An 11926-nucleotide genomic window follows, 5' to 3' on the forward strand; every position below is an offset into this window, starting at 1 on the left:
GAATAGCATATCGTTAGTTGTTTAGTTACTCGTGTAGTAACCACCCAAGTATACACTCATACAACGTGTCTAACTACTTTACATCCGCATAATGAATCCCTCAACTTGATCGCCTGTGAACCATACAAGAAACTCAAAAGATAATGATCGCAATAATTAAAGTAACAATCAAAATGCAAAAGCTGTCCAAGAATGCAGAAATGACCTCCTGCATCCTCGATCCTTGCCCGTACTCAACCTAGCATAATGTACAGCATTCTCCGTATGCAGTGTCTCCTGTACACAGTACACCGTACTGTTTCTTACTCCGTACACACTATACACTAGCAAACAAATCCAATCCAATCCAATCAAGCCACTCCCAGGAACCAAGTGGAGCAGGCCATACGGAGGACAGTGTACCTAGTCTGTTCCCGATCCGGTCTAGCGGGGGTAAGACACCCCTCTCCTCCCACGTCATTCGGCATCTTACCCAACTAACTAAACGGTGTAGTTGCTCATTCTGGTCCGTTACTTGCAGGAGGGCGTCGAACTAACTAACCAGCCAGCCAGCCTCAAAGTACGAAATGACAATTATAATAATAATAATAATAATAATAATAATAATAATAATAAGGGGGAGTAGGGTTATAAAACGAGGGTAAGGGTTGATGCCGGTCACGGATTCTCCACCTGGCAGCCACTTTACCTCTTCCGGTGTGTCGGTGGTTTTAGGGCTTGGTTTGGTTTCCGGATTTGCCCACCGGGATGGAGGGGGGGGATTCCGGGTTTATCCGAGGTGGAAGAGAGGAGAGAGGAAAGGATTGTGGCTTAGAATGTTGGATTGGGTGTTGCTAAACTTGCTATGCAGTAGGTACACAGTAGGTAACTTCTGGAGGGGTTGAGATGTACACCGTACGGAGTATGTACTCTAGATGTAAGGATATTGTGTTGATGTACGGAGAGACGGGATACTGTGCATACTCCCATACCTACATCTGACGCTTCCAGAATCCGACAAGATCAACGAAGGCATATTCAAATTGAATTGATCCTTGATTTCTCAGAGGTATATGCTGATGTCGAACATACACGGGCTGCTGCACTCCATGGAGGACAGTCCTCCGGTAGTATGCAGGTTGCAGGATGTTCCATTGGTCCTTTATTTTTAATGATCGTTCGCTTGGCTTGGGGCTCATTTTTATTACTCAATTACTCCATACTTTGGTCAGGATCCAAGCATACACCGTACTATGTATTTTTGATAGATACTTTTATTCCCGATGTACAATTTAATATCAGGTAAATCTCTCTTTCTACTATTTTGTGTATCTCCTATATGGTATCCAGTATCTCCCGTTCTTTATGACCCGCATAAATAAATAAAAAAGAAATTCGATAACCCGTTAAATCATTGGCCAAGCAATGTTCTGTTCCTAAGCAGACAGGTTCTTGGCGGTCTCCTCCGGCCACACGTCGTATCCGAAGGTATCCTTCATGTTGACGAAGCGGAAGTGACGGCCCTCGGCCACCTTGTTGACGGCCTCGAAGTCGGCGTCCGAGAGCTCGATGCTCTTGAAGTTGGACTCGATACGAGCGGGGTTGGAGCTCTTGGGCAGCACGACGTAGCCACGACGCAGACCCCAGGCGATAAGCACCTGGGCCAGGGTGTTGCCACCCTTGTTGGCGATGTCGTTCAGGGTCTTGTTCTCGCTAACTCGCTCGCCGGTGGTGGGGACCTGGTTCTGCGAGCCCAGGGGAGAGTAGGCCTCGGGCATGATGCCGTTCTTGAAGCAGTACTGCACCAGCTTCTCGTTGGGCAGGAAGGGGTGGATCTCGATCTGGTTAAGGTGAGGCTTGACCTTGGCGAACTTCTGCAGCTTCTCCAGACCGTCGATGGTCCAGTTGGAGACACCGATGGCGCGAGCCTTCTTGTCCTCGTAGATCTTCTCCATGGCGCGCCACGTGGGCTCGGGGTTCTCGGTGAGATCCTTGAGGATCACGTACTAGAGGAAGTGAGTTAATGAACCATCCCGGAACGTGATGGTAGATCTAGCTTACCTTTCCATCAGGGCCAATCTTGGGCTTCTCCTGGGTCTCCTTCTCGGCGGCAATGGGCCAGTGGACCAGGAACAGGTCAATGTAATCGACCTGGAGCTTCTGGAGGGAGTTCTCGACCGACCACAGGACGTCCTCGTAGCGGTGGAGGTGGTTCCAGACCTTGGTGCAGATGAAGATGTCCTCACGCTTGACGGAGGGGGTCTCCTTGAGGAAGTCGCGGAGAGCGTCACCGACCTCGCCCTCGTTCAGGTAGAACCAGGCGCAATCCAGGTGACGGTAGCCGGTCTTCAGGGCGCACATGACGGCGCGGTAGGTCTCGCCGGACGCACCCTCGCTGGCGAAGGTACCGAAACCGACACCGGGGATCTTGACGCCATTGCTGAGCTCGAAAGTGACTCCGTTCGACATGATGGTGGTGGTTGATAGTGATGGGATGGTGGGAAGGAGGAAGAGATGGAGGAATTGAAGAGAGTTGAAAGAGAATTGGGACCGGAGGAGAGTAATAAAGCACGGGATAGCGAGGAGGGGTAGAAAATTGAGAAGGTTCGTTGCGCTGGCGGAGCTAAGGTAACTGGGAAGCAACAAGGTGGGGTGGAGGGGAAGGAGGGGTTGCTCGACTCCGTTCTCTACCGTCACTCCGTCGGGTCGTTGTTGTCATTCTTTAACCATATATCCCTAAATTCGGGCATTTCCAGGAGGATCTCCATTGTGGTTGGCAGCTCATTCTGCACGCTGCCCGACTGGCTTCCACGCTGGTCTAGGCCCCTCGAACGTGTCAAGTGAGCAGTGAGCTATAGTGACCAGCTTGGGAGCTGTCCTTTTCAGATTGCCCTCCATGACGGCATCTCCTGACTGCTACTCAGAAGCGCAGCCACCGACTGCAGCCCCACCGACCAGCAAAGCTAACCGGGCCACGATGACATCACTGCGTTGAACCGCCGTCGTCCGCTCGATCGTCATCTCTCAGACCATTTCCACGGTGGAAAGGACTGTCTGGCCAATAATGTCTTCAATTCAGGCCCGCTCGGTTCGCTCCTGTCCATTCATTTGTGCAGGATGGGCTCATTCTTGGGTCGTCCAGTTTAGAAGGACTCCTTCTCAGTCAAGAACAGATCCCTTTTCGACAGAGATGGTGGATAGCTCTCGAATTATCTAGAGTATCTAGAGACAAGATAGGTAGTGAATACTTTGTAAAATGTAGGCTATGGATATCCCGCCCCGCCCCTCCTGGTTAGCCTCAGGCTGCCACCTGCACGAGACTGTCGGTAATTCAGGTACAGTAAGACCAATACCAGTACCAGACCGGTCCTCGTATTACCGTAGGAGACTTCCTGAGAAATCGTCTGAATGGTACGCGTAGTGGATCCCCCCGTCAATGGCTGCATGTGCTGAGAAAACAAATAAATAATAAAATGAAATAAAATAATGAAGTGAATTCCATACAATGGCCCGGCTTGGAAACGGCATAATCAGAGCGCCACGGAAAACCGGTTGGTCTTATCATTATATATAGATTGTAGCATTCCCTCCGGATTAGAACCTTCTTTCTCCAGCTTCCCCTGTTCTTCCAGCATATCTGTTTCTGCTTCTGTTCCTGTCCCTGTCCTCTCCTTACCCAGGGTAGTGATCACATACAGTTAATTGACTTATTCTCTATCTCTCCTCTTCCAATCTCTCACTCCCTCCTTAGACCTCCGCCATGCCTCGCTTTGACGATGCTGATCTGGGCCTGGACCCTGCTGCTCCTGCCCCCAGAGAGGCTCGCAACAGCAGCGCTCTCCCCATCCCCAGCGACTCTGGCAACACCGTGGAAATTCCCGCCACCCGCAGCGCCATCAGCGACGCTGCTCAGTTCATGCACAACCTGAGCCTGACCCCCTCGTCGCGGGAACGTCGTAGCTCTCGCAACTCGTTCGGTACTTCTCTGCCCATCCCCAGATCGCCTCGCGTGTCCCGCCTGTCGTCCGCCAGGCCCTCCGGAGATGCCTCCATCACCAGGGACATCCTGGCCTCGCAGGTGCAGGACATGTCCAAGGAGAAGGTCGCCGCCGCGAAGAACATGGCCTTTGCCTTTGACATCGACGGTGTGCTCGCCCACGGGAACGAGCCCATTGAGGAGGCCAAAGAGGCCCTCAAGATGCTGAACGGCGACAACGAGCTGGGCATCAAGATCCCCTACGTCCTCCTGACCAACGGTGGCGGTAAGACCGAAGCCGCCCGTTGCCAGCAGCTCTCCGAGATCCTGGAGAGCCCTATCTCCACCGACCAGTTCATCCAGTCCCACACGCCAATGCAGGCCTTGTCTGAGTACTACGAGACCGTCCTGGTCTGCGGTGGTGAGGGTCAGAAAATTCGCGAGGTCGCCGAGAACTACGGTTTCAAGAACGTCGTGCACCCCAAGGATATCCTCGCTTGGGACCCCACCGTGTCTCCCTGGGGCTTCTTCTCCGAGGAGGACCGCGCCGAGGCTAAGCCCCGCGACTTCTCCAAGATCAAATTCGACGCCATCCTCATTTTCGCCGACTCGCGTGACTACGCGACGGACTTCCAGCTCGTTATCGATCTGCTGCTGGCCGAGGACGGCAAGATGCTGACCCGCGCCAAGGACCCCGTCGCCTCTCGCATCCCCATCTACTTCTCCCAGGGTGATCTGGTCTTCCCCACCAACCACAAGGGTCCTCCTCGTCTGACCCAGGGTGCGTTCCGTATCGCCATTGAGGCCCAGTACAAGGCCCTCACCGGAGTCGACCTCGAACGTGTGGTCTACGGCAAGCCCGAGCGTGCCACCTACACCTACGCCGACGAGGTTCTCCGCTCGTGGATGGAGCAGATCCACAACGAGAACCGCCTGCCCCAGAACGTCTACATGGTTGGTGACAACCCGGCCTCCGATATCTGCGGTGGTAACATGTACGGCTGGAACACCTGTCTGGTCCGCACCGGTGTGTTCCAGGGCGGCGAGAACGACGACAACAACCCCGCCAACTTCGGCGTCTTCCCCAACGTGCTGGAGGCTGTCAAGGCGGCCGTTCGCAAGGAGCTGGGTGAGGATTTCAAGTTCAAGTGGAACCCCAAGGTCAACCCCGTCACTCACGGCGACGGTGCTTCCGCTATCGAGTAAATGACGCCTGAACCGAGCTACCTCGAACGAACACCAACCCGACCAGGGAAAAAGTACAAGAACATTGGATGTTCTTGATGGCGTTTGGTGATTTTCAACCTTACCTTCCTGACCAACTCACCTTTTATCTACATCATGTCCTGCACGAGGCGATTGTGCAGGACCATTTTACTATATGTTACGGTTTACGGAATTTTGGACTATTGATATCCATTGTCGCCTGTCTTGAGTGACTGCATCAGACGGCTGAACAATTTTGTTATGTGATTTCTTGTTATTAGACTGCATTTCTTTTTTATGTATCTTGTTACATACCGATGTCTTTCAACTGGATTGGATTAGATAGATTGGATTTAACAATTAGACCTTTGTCTTCTTTAAATACTGTGCCCAGCTTTTATGACTTTCAACAAAAGAAAGTGACCATTCAAGTCTACATAGCTATCTCATGAGTCTAGATCCAATCGGCTCGTTCAATACATCCCGACACCAACCCAGAATACGGAAATAAAGCAATGTAATACCAAAACGCTCGCCACATATCAACCGAAGATCCATGTAGATAAGTAACAAATCGAAGAAGAGAGACCGATAAATGGAAAGGTGGCTGAGGCTGAAACGGGAGGCGAATCGACAAGAAAGAAAGACAGGAAAACTTTAATCGCCACTACTCCGACCACCTATAAGTTAACAAAGATAAAAGAAAGAAGACGGGAAATATCAAACAAGTCAGCATTGGCCGGAACTCCTGCGGCGTACCGTACTCCGTCTAGGATGGCAAAATCCTGACATACAGCGTACAATTAGGCTGAATGTCCAGACGGGTTGCTGATACTAGTAGTTACTAGGGTGGCTTTTTGTGTTTGGCGGCGCTGATGTCTACATACTGTGCGCAGTAGTGTGCTGAGTATGTATGTACAGTACTTATGTCGGAGGACGTGCGCTATCTACTGTGAATCCAGGACGGTACTCGGTGTAGAAGTTTGCTTCCTGATGGGGCGATGTGCATCTCCATGTTTGCTTTTCGGTGTCTGTTTTTGTCGAGAGGCAGGATTTAGGGCTACGCCTCTATGGGTTGGGTGGCAGGGAGACCACCTATGGCGGGACTGTATATGAATACAGAAGGATATCTAGGTAATCTATTTAACTATTCATTTTGACTTTTCTCTCGGTGTAACCGCGGCTTGAGGTAAGACGCCTAGCTACGTAGCATCGGCGCAGACTTTTAGGGCTGAGTATGTTCAAGTTCATAGGTTCACGACTCATAATCCAAAAGGGCCTACTTTGCTAAATATGTAGACCGTTTTCACCGACATCTTCTTTAGGGTTGAGGTATGCTGACACGGTAGGGGTAGACTGCTTTTTTTGTTTGGCAAATCGATTTGGCCATGGGAGGAAACTACCAGCATCAAAGGCTTATGTCTTTATGCATATGTGCCTATATGTATCTGTTCTTATACATTATGATAAATTTCTATTGTCGATACTACCGCTTCAGAGCTTGCTTAGTGGTTATTTGTATTAGTTACAAACTGCAGGTATGCCTCTTTGCCTGTACCCTTTTTAGCTTCATCGGCATACATACGTCAGAGATAATCTTCATAGCATGTGCTTCGGAGTTCCTTGTTGCTTCAGCCGCACAAAAGCCTATGTACTCAGAAGTTTGTAAATATTGTTAGCTAGTTCGAGAGGTAGGAGAGGGGAGGGTCCATGACTCACCTCTTGAATGCAGGAAGCAACAAGAATTCCATCTGTGGACCATATCCGCTGTACGACCAGCCCTCGCTCATTTCCTGCCCATGGAGTCTCCATTTCCGTGAGCATCCAGTCGTCTACCCGGATCGCCTGTGGGTGATGTAGGTATATGGAATGGTTGAGGCTGGCCATCACTTCGATTTCGTCGGCCTTTTGAGCTAGCTCTTCTTGATCTGGAGGTGGTGGGGATGGGTACGGCGGTAGATTGTAGGCTCGCCATAGGGTTCCAATAAAATATGTGTCTGTTAAGTAGGTGAGGGCCAGTATATGGGCGTTGGAACCGCCAGAGGTAGATATGGTTTCCCTTGATCGCACGAAACGTCGATATCATTTGTCGGATGGACGAAGCAAGTCATCTACTTGGAGACATAAAGCCAAGAGTCTCGTAAGCAATTGCAGCATCATGTTTTAAAGAATATATCCGACAATACCTACTACTGCCACTGTCCACACTTCGAGATTCAAATAGCCCGTTCCCGGTACCTTCTCCTGTGATTACCGCCGGACCTAGCGGCACTGAAACATCAGGTTTCGATCTGGAGTGCTCTAGAACCTTTTCGTCCATATTGTTGCGGTTATTAATAAAGCTCACAGCTGCCGTGAATATCAGATGGTTTCGTTGTTTGGCTTTCACCATACAAGTCACCAACCTATCACCATCCTTGACATGATCAACATGGTAATAAATGGATGCCTCTGCTGTCGCTGCAATGAGGAAATGGCAATGTATACTGTGCATGACGACAGTCGAGGGAACAGTGAGCATGGCTGCTGCGAGGGACTGGGCGATGAGAGTCCCTCCGTATACACCACGGGACCCAGAGGGATGCCGTAGAGGATGGGTTGTTTGTGAAGACGGCGTGTTAGGCAGTCAGTCGAGACACTGACTTCATTTACTGTTTTCTACAGTTAGTACACCAGGATAAATCACTTGCTACACTTACTTGACCACCCTTGCTGGGCACAGGAGTCAGTTCAAATACGTTCTCAATCGGCGCCTTGCTTTCGTCTAGTGGTGGGGGTGGAAAGAGAGTAGTATGTGTCTTGGCCATCTTCAAAGCGTCTATGAGCAACGATGATCGATGGATTGAGAGTATAGGGTACAGATATGGTTGGCAGGATTTGTATGAATGCCCCTATTTGGATTATCATTGATAGTTGTCAACCTGTTTTGCAGGGACATTGTCTCTACTTAGTAAGCACAAAGCAACGAGGGGTAAGCACTAAAATGGAAAGGGGCAGCCATCTACCTGGCTAGAAAATCATATAGATATGCATGAGGATATTCCTCACCACTTTCCACTCTCAACCCGTGTTTCCTGAAATCAATTCCACGGTCCTGACTCCTGCTTTGTAGGATGTTGCATTCCACGGATGTAGAGTAATTGCTGGTGGATCTACCCAAGATCTCCAGCTCTGCGCATCCGGGGACATCCATCCATGTCCATGAGAAGCTCCTTCTCTTTATTCATGTACGTTCAAAGATGAATATTATTCCGTCCACTGTACCCTTGGGTGGGTATTCTCTATCCCAGTTTTTCATTCCTTCAGATATCTGAACTTATCGGTAATCCCACTGCTATTCATTCTTTCTATACCTTAGCTACAAAGCACAACAGGCCACCTAACCGACAAGGGCCGGTATATCTATAAAGAATACGTCTTTTCTTATTCGTGTTGTAACTGTTTAATATAAAGCATTCGGAATCGCCCTGATAAACCATGTTCGATATAGCGAAGACTATCGTTTGCTTGATATTCCCGTCTGTCGATTTTCTATAAAAAGGGCCACCCCGGCACGACTTAGACGTCCTATCCAGCATTCGAAACGTCGATGACCTCGAGGTACCCTGCGTGTGAACAATATCTTTCAGCCTCTTCCTAACGTGTGGCAGGACTACTCTGTGCTATTCAATATGGATAAATGCCCGGCGGATATTATATACCTGGTACTTAAATTGTTATCGCGGGCCGAATATCGAGTGCTCTGCCTGGTGAATAAGAATTTACGCGATTTCGCCGAGCCATTCCTTTATTCTGAAATCTATTGGGAATGGGATATGCCGGAAAAGCGGCCTCTCAACCCTGAAATTTGTCCTCCATTTCTCAAATTTCTTCGAACAATCTTCTCCAGGCCTCAGGTGGCGGGATATCTCACCAGCCTAAGTTTGAAAGGCGTTAAATTCATCTTGTGCAAGAAACGGGACCAGCTAAAGATTCGTGCATCCGAAACTGAACTGGATGGATTAATTACGATGATTATTAGAACTGGGGTTCCGTTTATCAATATTTGGATCGAAAAACTGCGTGAGGGTTCACTAGATGCTGTGATAGCACTTCTATTATCACAACTACCGAATCTAAGAACCCTGAATCTTGATCCTAACTTTACTCGATTCACAATGCTTATTGGCATGGTTCTTCGATCAGGTATCTGCGAGCCTGGACATTATAGATTACCTAAATTTGAGAGCCTTCAAGAGGTGTCTTTCTCTCTATATCAACACAGAGACTGGAGACGAGATATGAATTTAAGAAATACATTAGATGTATTACCCTTATTCTATCTTCCGAATCTCGAACGCCTATCAGCCTCGATTGAAACTCCTGCTATATTCAAATGGCCTGGTATGAACGTGCCAGTCGCGTCTAAGATCACATCGCTCTATTTATCTCATATCCGGGAGTTCTATCTTGGTGAAGTTCTTTCAGTTACCCAGAATGTTAAATTGCTTCACTGGTATTGGCAGTGTGATCCAGATATGGAGGATCGTACAGCTGTTGATGATATTATTGATCGTGATCGTATTGCTACTGCAATATATCAAATTCGAAAGACTCTCACGGATTTAATAATCTCAGCCAAGCTGGACTTAGGATGGAATACATTCTTTGTTGGTCTCGCGGTACAGGGATCGATGAAGGCCATGAGTAATTTCGACATGCTGAGAAAGCTTCAAATACCGTGGGCGTTTCTGATGGGGTTCGAATATAATACTTCCAGGCGATTACAGGATGTGCTTCCGAGAAATATCGAGGTCCTGGTGGTTACGGATGAGTTGCACTATCAGAATAGGGAATGGGAAAGAGATGAAGATGATGAAGATGATGAAGATGATGAAGATGATGAAGATGATGAAGATGATGAAGATGATGAAGATGATGAAGATGATGAAGATGATGAAGATGATGAAGATGATGAAGATGATGAAGATGATGAAGATGATGAAGATGATGAAGATGATGAAGATGATGAAGATGATGAAGATGATGAAGATGATGAAGATGATGAAGATGATGAAGATGATGAAGATGATGAAGATGATGAAGATGATGAAGATGATGAAGATGATGAAGATGATGAAGATGATGAAGATGATGAAGATGATGAAGATGATGAAGATGATGAAGATGATGAGAATGATGAAGGTCCTCTGCCAGGGCCTCTGTGGTCGTGGTCATATTATGGCATTCTGCGCGTCCTTCGATCGTGGTTAACAGATCGGATCACCTATACACCGTATATTCGTTGTGTTTCTGTCGTCGTAGGATACGGAGGATTCCACGACTGGGATTTTTGGAGTCCCCGTTTCGTGGACCTAGGTCTGCAGGTTGGAGTTCAAGTGGAACTCCTCAACCTCTCTCCGAATTTCCCTCATCTGTACGGTGAGCTGGAGAGACGGGATCCGTGGATCGCAGATACAATGTTACCGCTTGAATAGTTGGCATCCCGGCCTCGAGCTTTCGCAAGGAATAATTCTGGCGTTTTGTATTTACATCCACAAATGTATATCCTGCCTTTGGGCCAAAATCAATACACCCGAACTTATTCTAGAATCAAGAAGTTAGTCCAACCCACAAGCCGGCTCGTAGAGTATTCAACATGACTTACCTCTTCAGAACCCTTGCAAGGTTTGTACACTCTCCGACCAGAAACAGTAATTACTCTTGCCTTCTGTTCAGCAAGCGGTTCGTCGTGGATGGCGTAGTACAAGTGGGCGACCATCTGTTCGCCACATTTTCCACTGTACTGATGCCCGGGTTGTCTGCCTTTCTTCCTCTTCAGGCCAAGCTGGCAATCATCCATCCATTCTCGGACCTGGCTTTGTCCACTACCCGTGTAGGTGAACGAGGTTCCTTTCTGGGAGGATCCTAGGAGGATGTCATTCCCTCGTGCCAACAAAGTCATCTTGCTCGGAATGTCTTTTTTTTCGAATCTGTACTTCTTACAAAGGGCTGTCATCTCCTTATGGGCGATCTCGGCCATTTGTCTCAGCTGCCCCGGGGGGATCACATACACGGGCTTGGGGAATCGAAGATGGCTCGAAAAAAAAAAAAAAAATAGACAACGGCGGATCGTCTTCAAAGTCTGTCGACGGCCACTGTGTCGCAAAGCTGTAGTCGAGCCTGATTTCCAGACTGCCTTCTGAACCCAGGTCCTCCATTTTGAATGCGGATCTTTTCATGACGCCCTTTTCCTTCTTTCCCTCCCCCTTTTGGCCTTCGGATCTTCTCATATTGGTCTTTCTCCCCCGTTCTTTTTCCGTCATGCATTCGGACCTTTTCATGCTGGCATCCCACTTCCTGTTCGCCATTTCGAATCCGGACTTTGCAATTTTGGTCGAAGACCAGAAGAAAGGAGCTGTTCAGTTCGGTATAGAAGAGGTATTGTACACGGTGGTTGACGGAATGACTGCAGCTGTTTGCCGGAGTCTGCGATTTGGTGGAAGACCAGAAGAAAGGGCCTATTCGGTTCAGTTGCGATAGGGTACTGTATACGGTGGTCGATGGAATGACTGCAGATGTTTGCCCATAGGCAAGACTCATGAGGAGGGGGATGGGAAAAGCAAGAGGAGGATGGGATGGTAGACAAGTTGGAACATCGCCCAGGAGACTTTCTTTGACTGCGTATGGGACTGCCGGAGCAAAGGGCTATTACCATGTTTCCTGCATCTGGTCGTCGTTCACAGGGTATGCACATATTCGGTGTCTACAGGATGTGCACGGGAG

At 48.7% G+C, this 11926-nt stretch overlaps 3 protein-coding genes across 3 annotated transcripts; 2 read left to right on the top strand and 1 right to left on the bottom strand.

Annotated features, from left to right (window-relative positions):
* Positions 1-1415: 1415 nt before the first annotated feature.
* gldB (putative glycerol dehydrogenase (GldB)) lies at positions 1416-2448 on the bottom strand (the record flags this gene model as incomplete). The annotated part of the gene is made up of 2 exons (XM_046087548.1): positions 1416-1985; positions 2041-2448. The coding sequence occupies 2 exons, from the start codon at positions 2446-2448 to the stop codon at positions 1416-1418; spliced, it is 978 nt and encodes a 325-aa protein (XP_045943515.1).
* A 1291-nt stretch (positions 2449-3739) lies between these two features.
* On the top strand, positions 3740-5161 carry LDX57_005863 (phosphatidyl synthase; the record flags this gene model as incomplete). Its single annotated transcript, XM_046087549.1, has 1 exon — positions 3740-5161. The coding sequence occupies one exon, from the start codon at positions 3740-3742 to the stop codon at positions 5159-5161; it is 1422 nt and encodes a 473-aa protein (XP_045943516.1).
* Positions 5162-9843: 4682 nt separating this feature from the next.
* On the top strand, positions 9844-10638 carry LDX57_005864 (uncharacterized protein; the record flags this gene model as incomplete). Its single annotated transcript, XM_046087550.1, has 1 exon — positions 9844-10638. The coding sequence occupies one exon, from the start codon at positions 9844-9846 to the stop codon at positions 10636-10638; it is 795 nt and encodes a 264-aa protein (XP_045943517.1).
* Positions 10639-11926: the final 1288 nt, after the last annotated feature.

The sequence above is a fragment of the Aspergillus melleus genome (genome assembly GCF_016097325.1).
Source record: "Aspergillus melleus strain CBS 546.65 chromosome Unknown contig3, whole genome shotgun sequence".
Taxonomy (NCBI): Eukaryota; Fungi; Ascomycota; class Eurotiomycetes; order Eurotiales; family Aspergillaceae; genus Aspergillus; species Aspergillus melleus.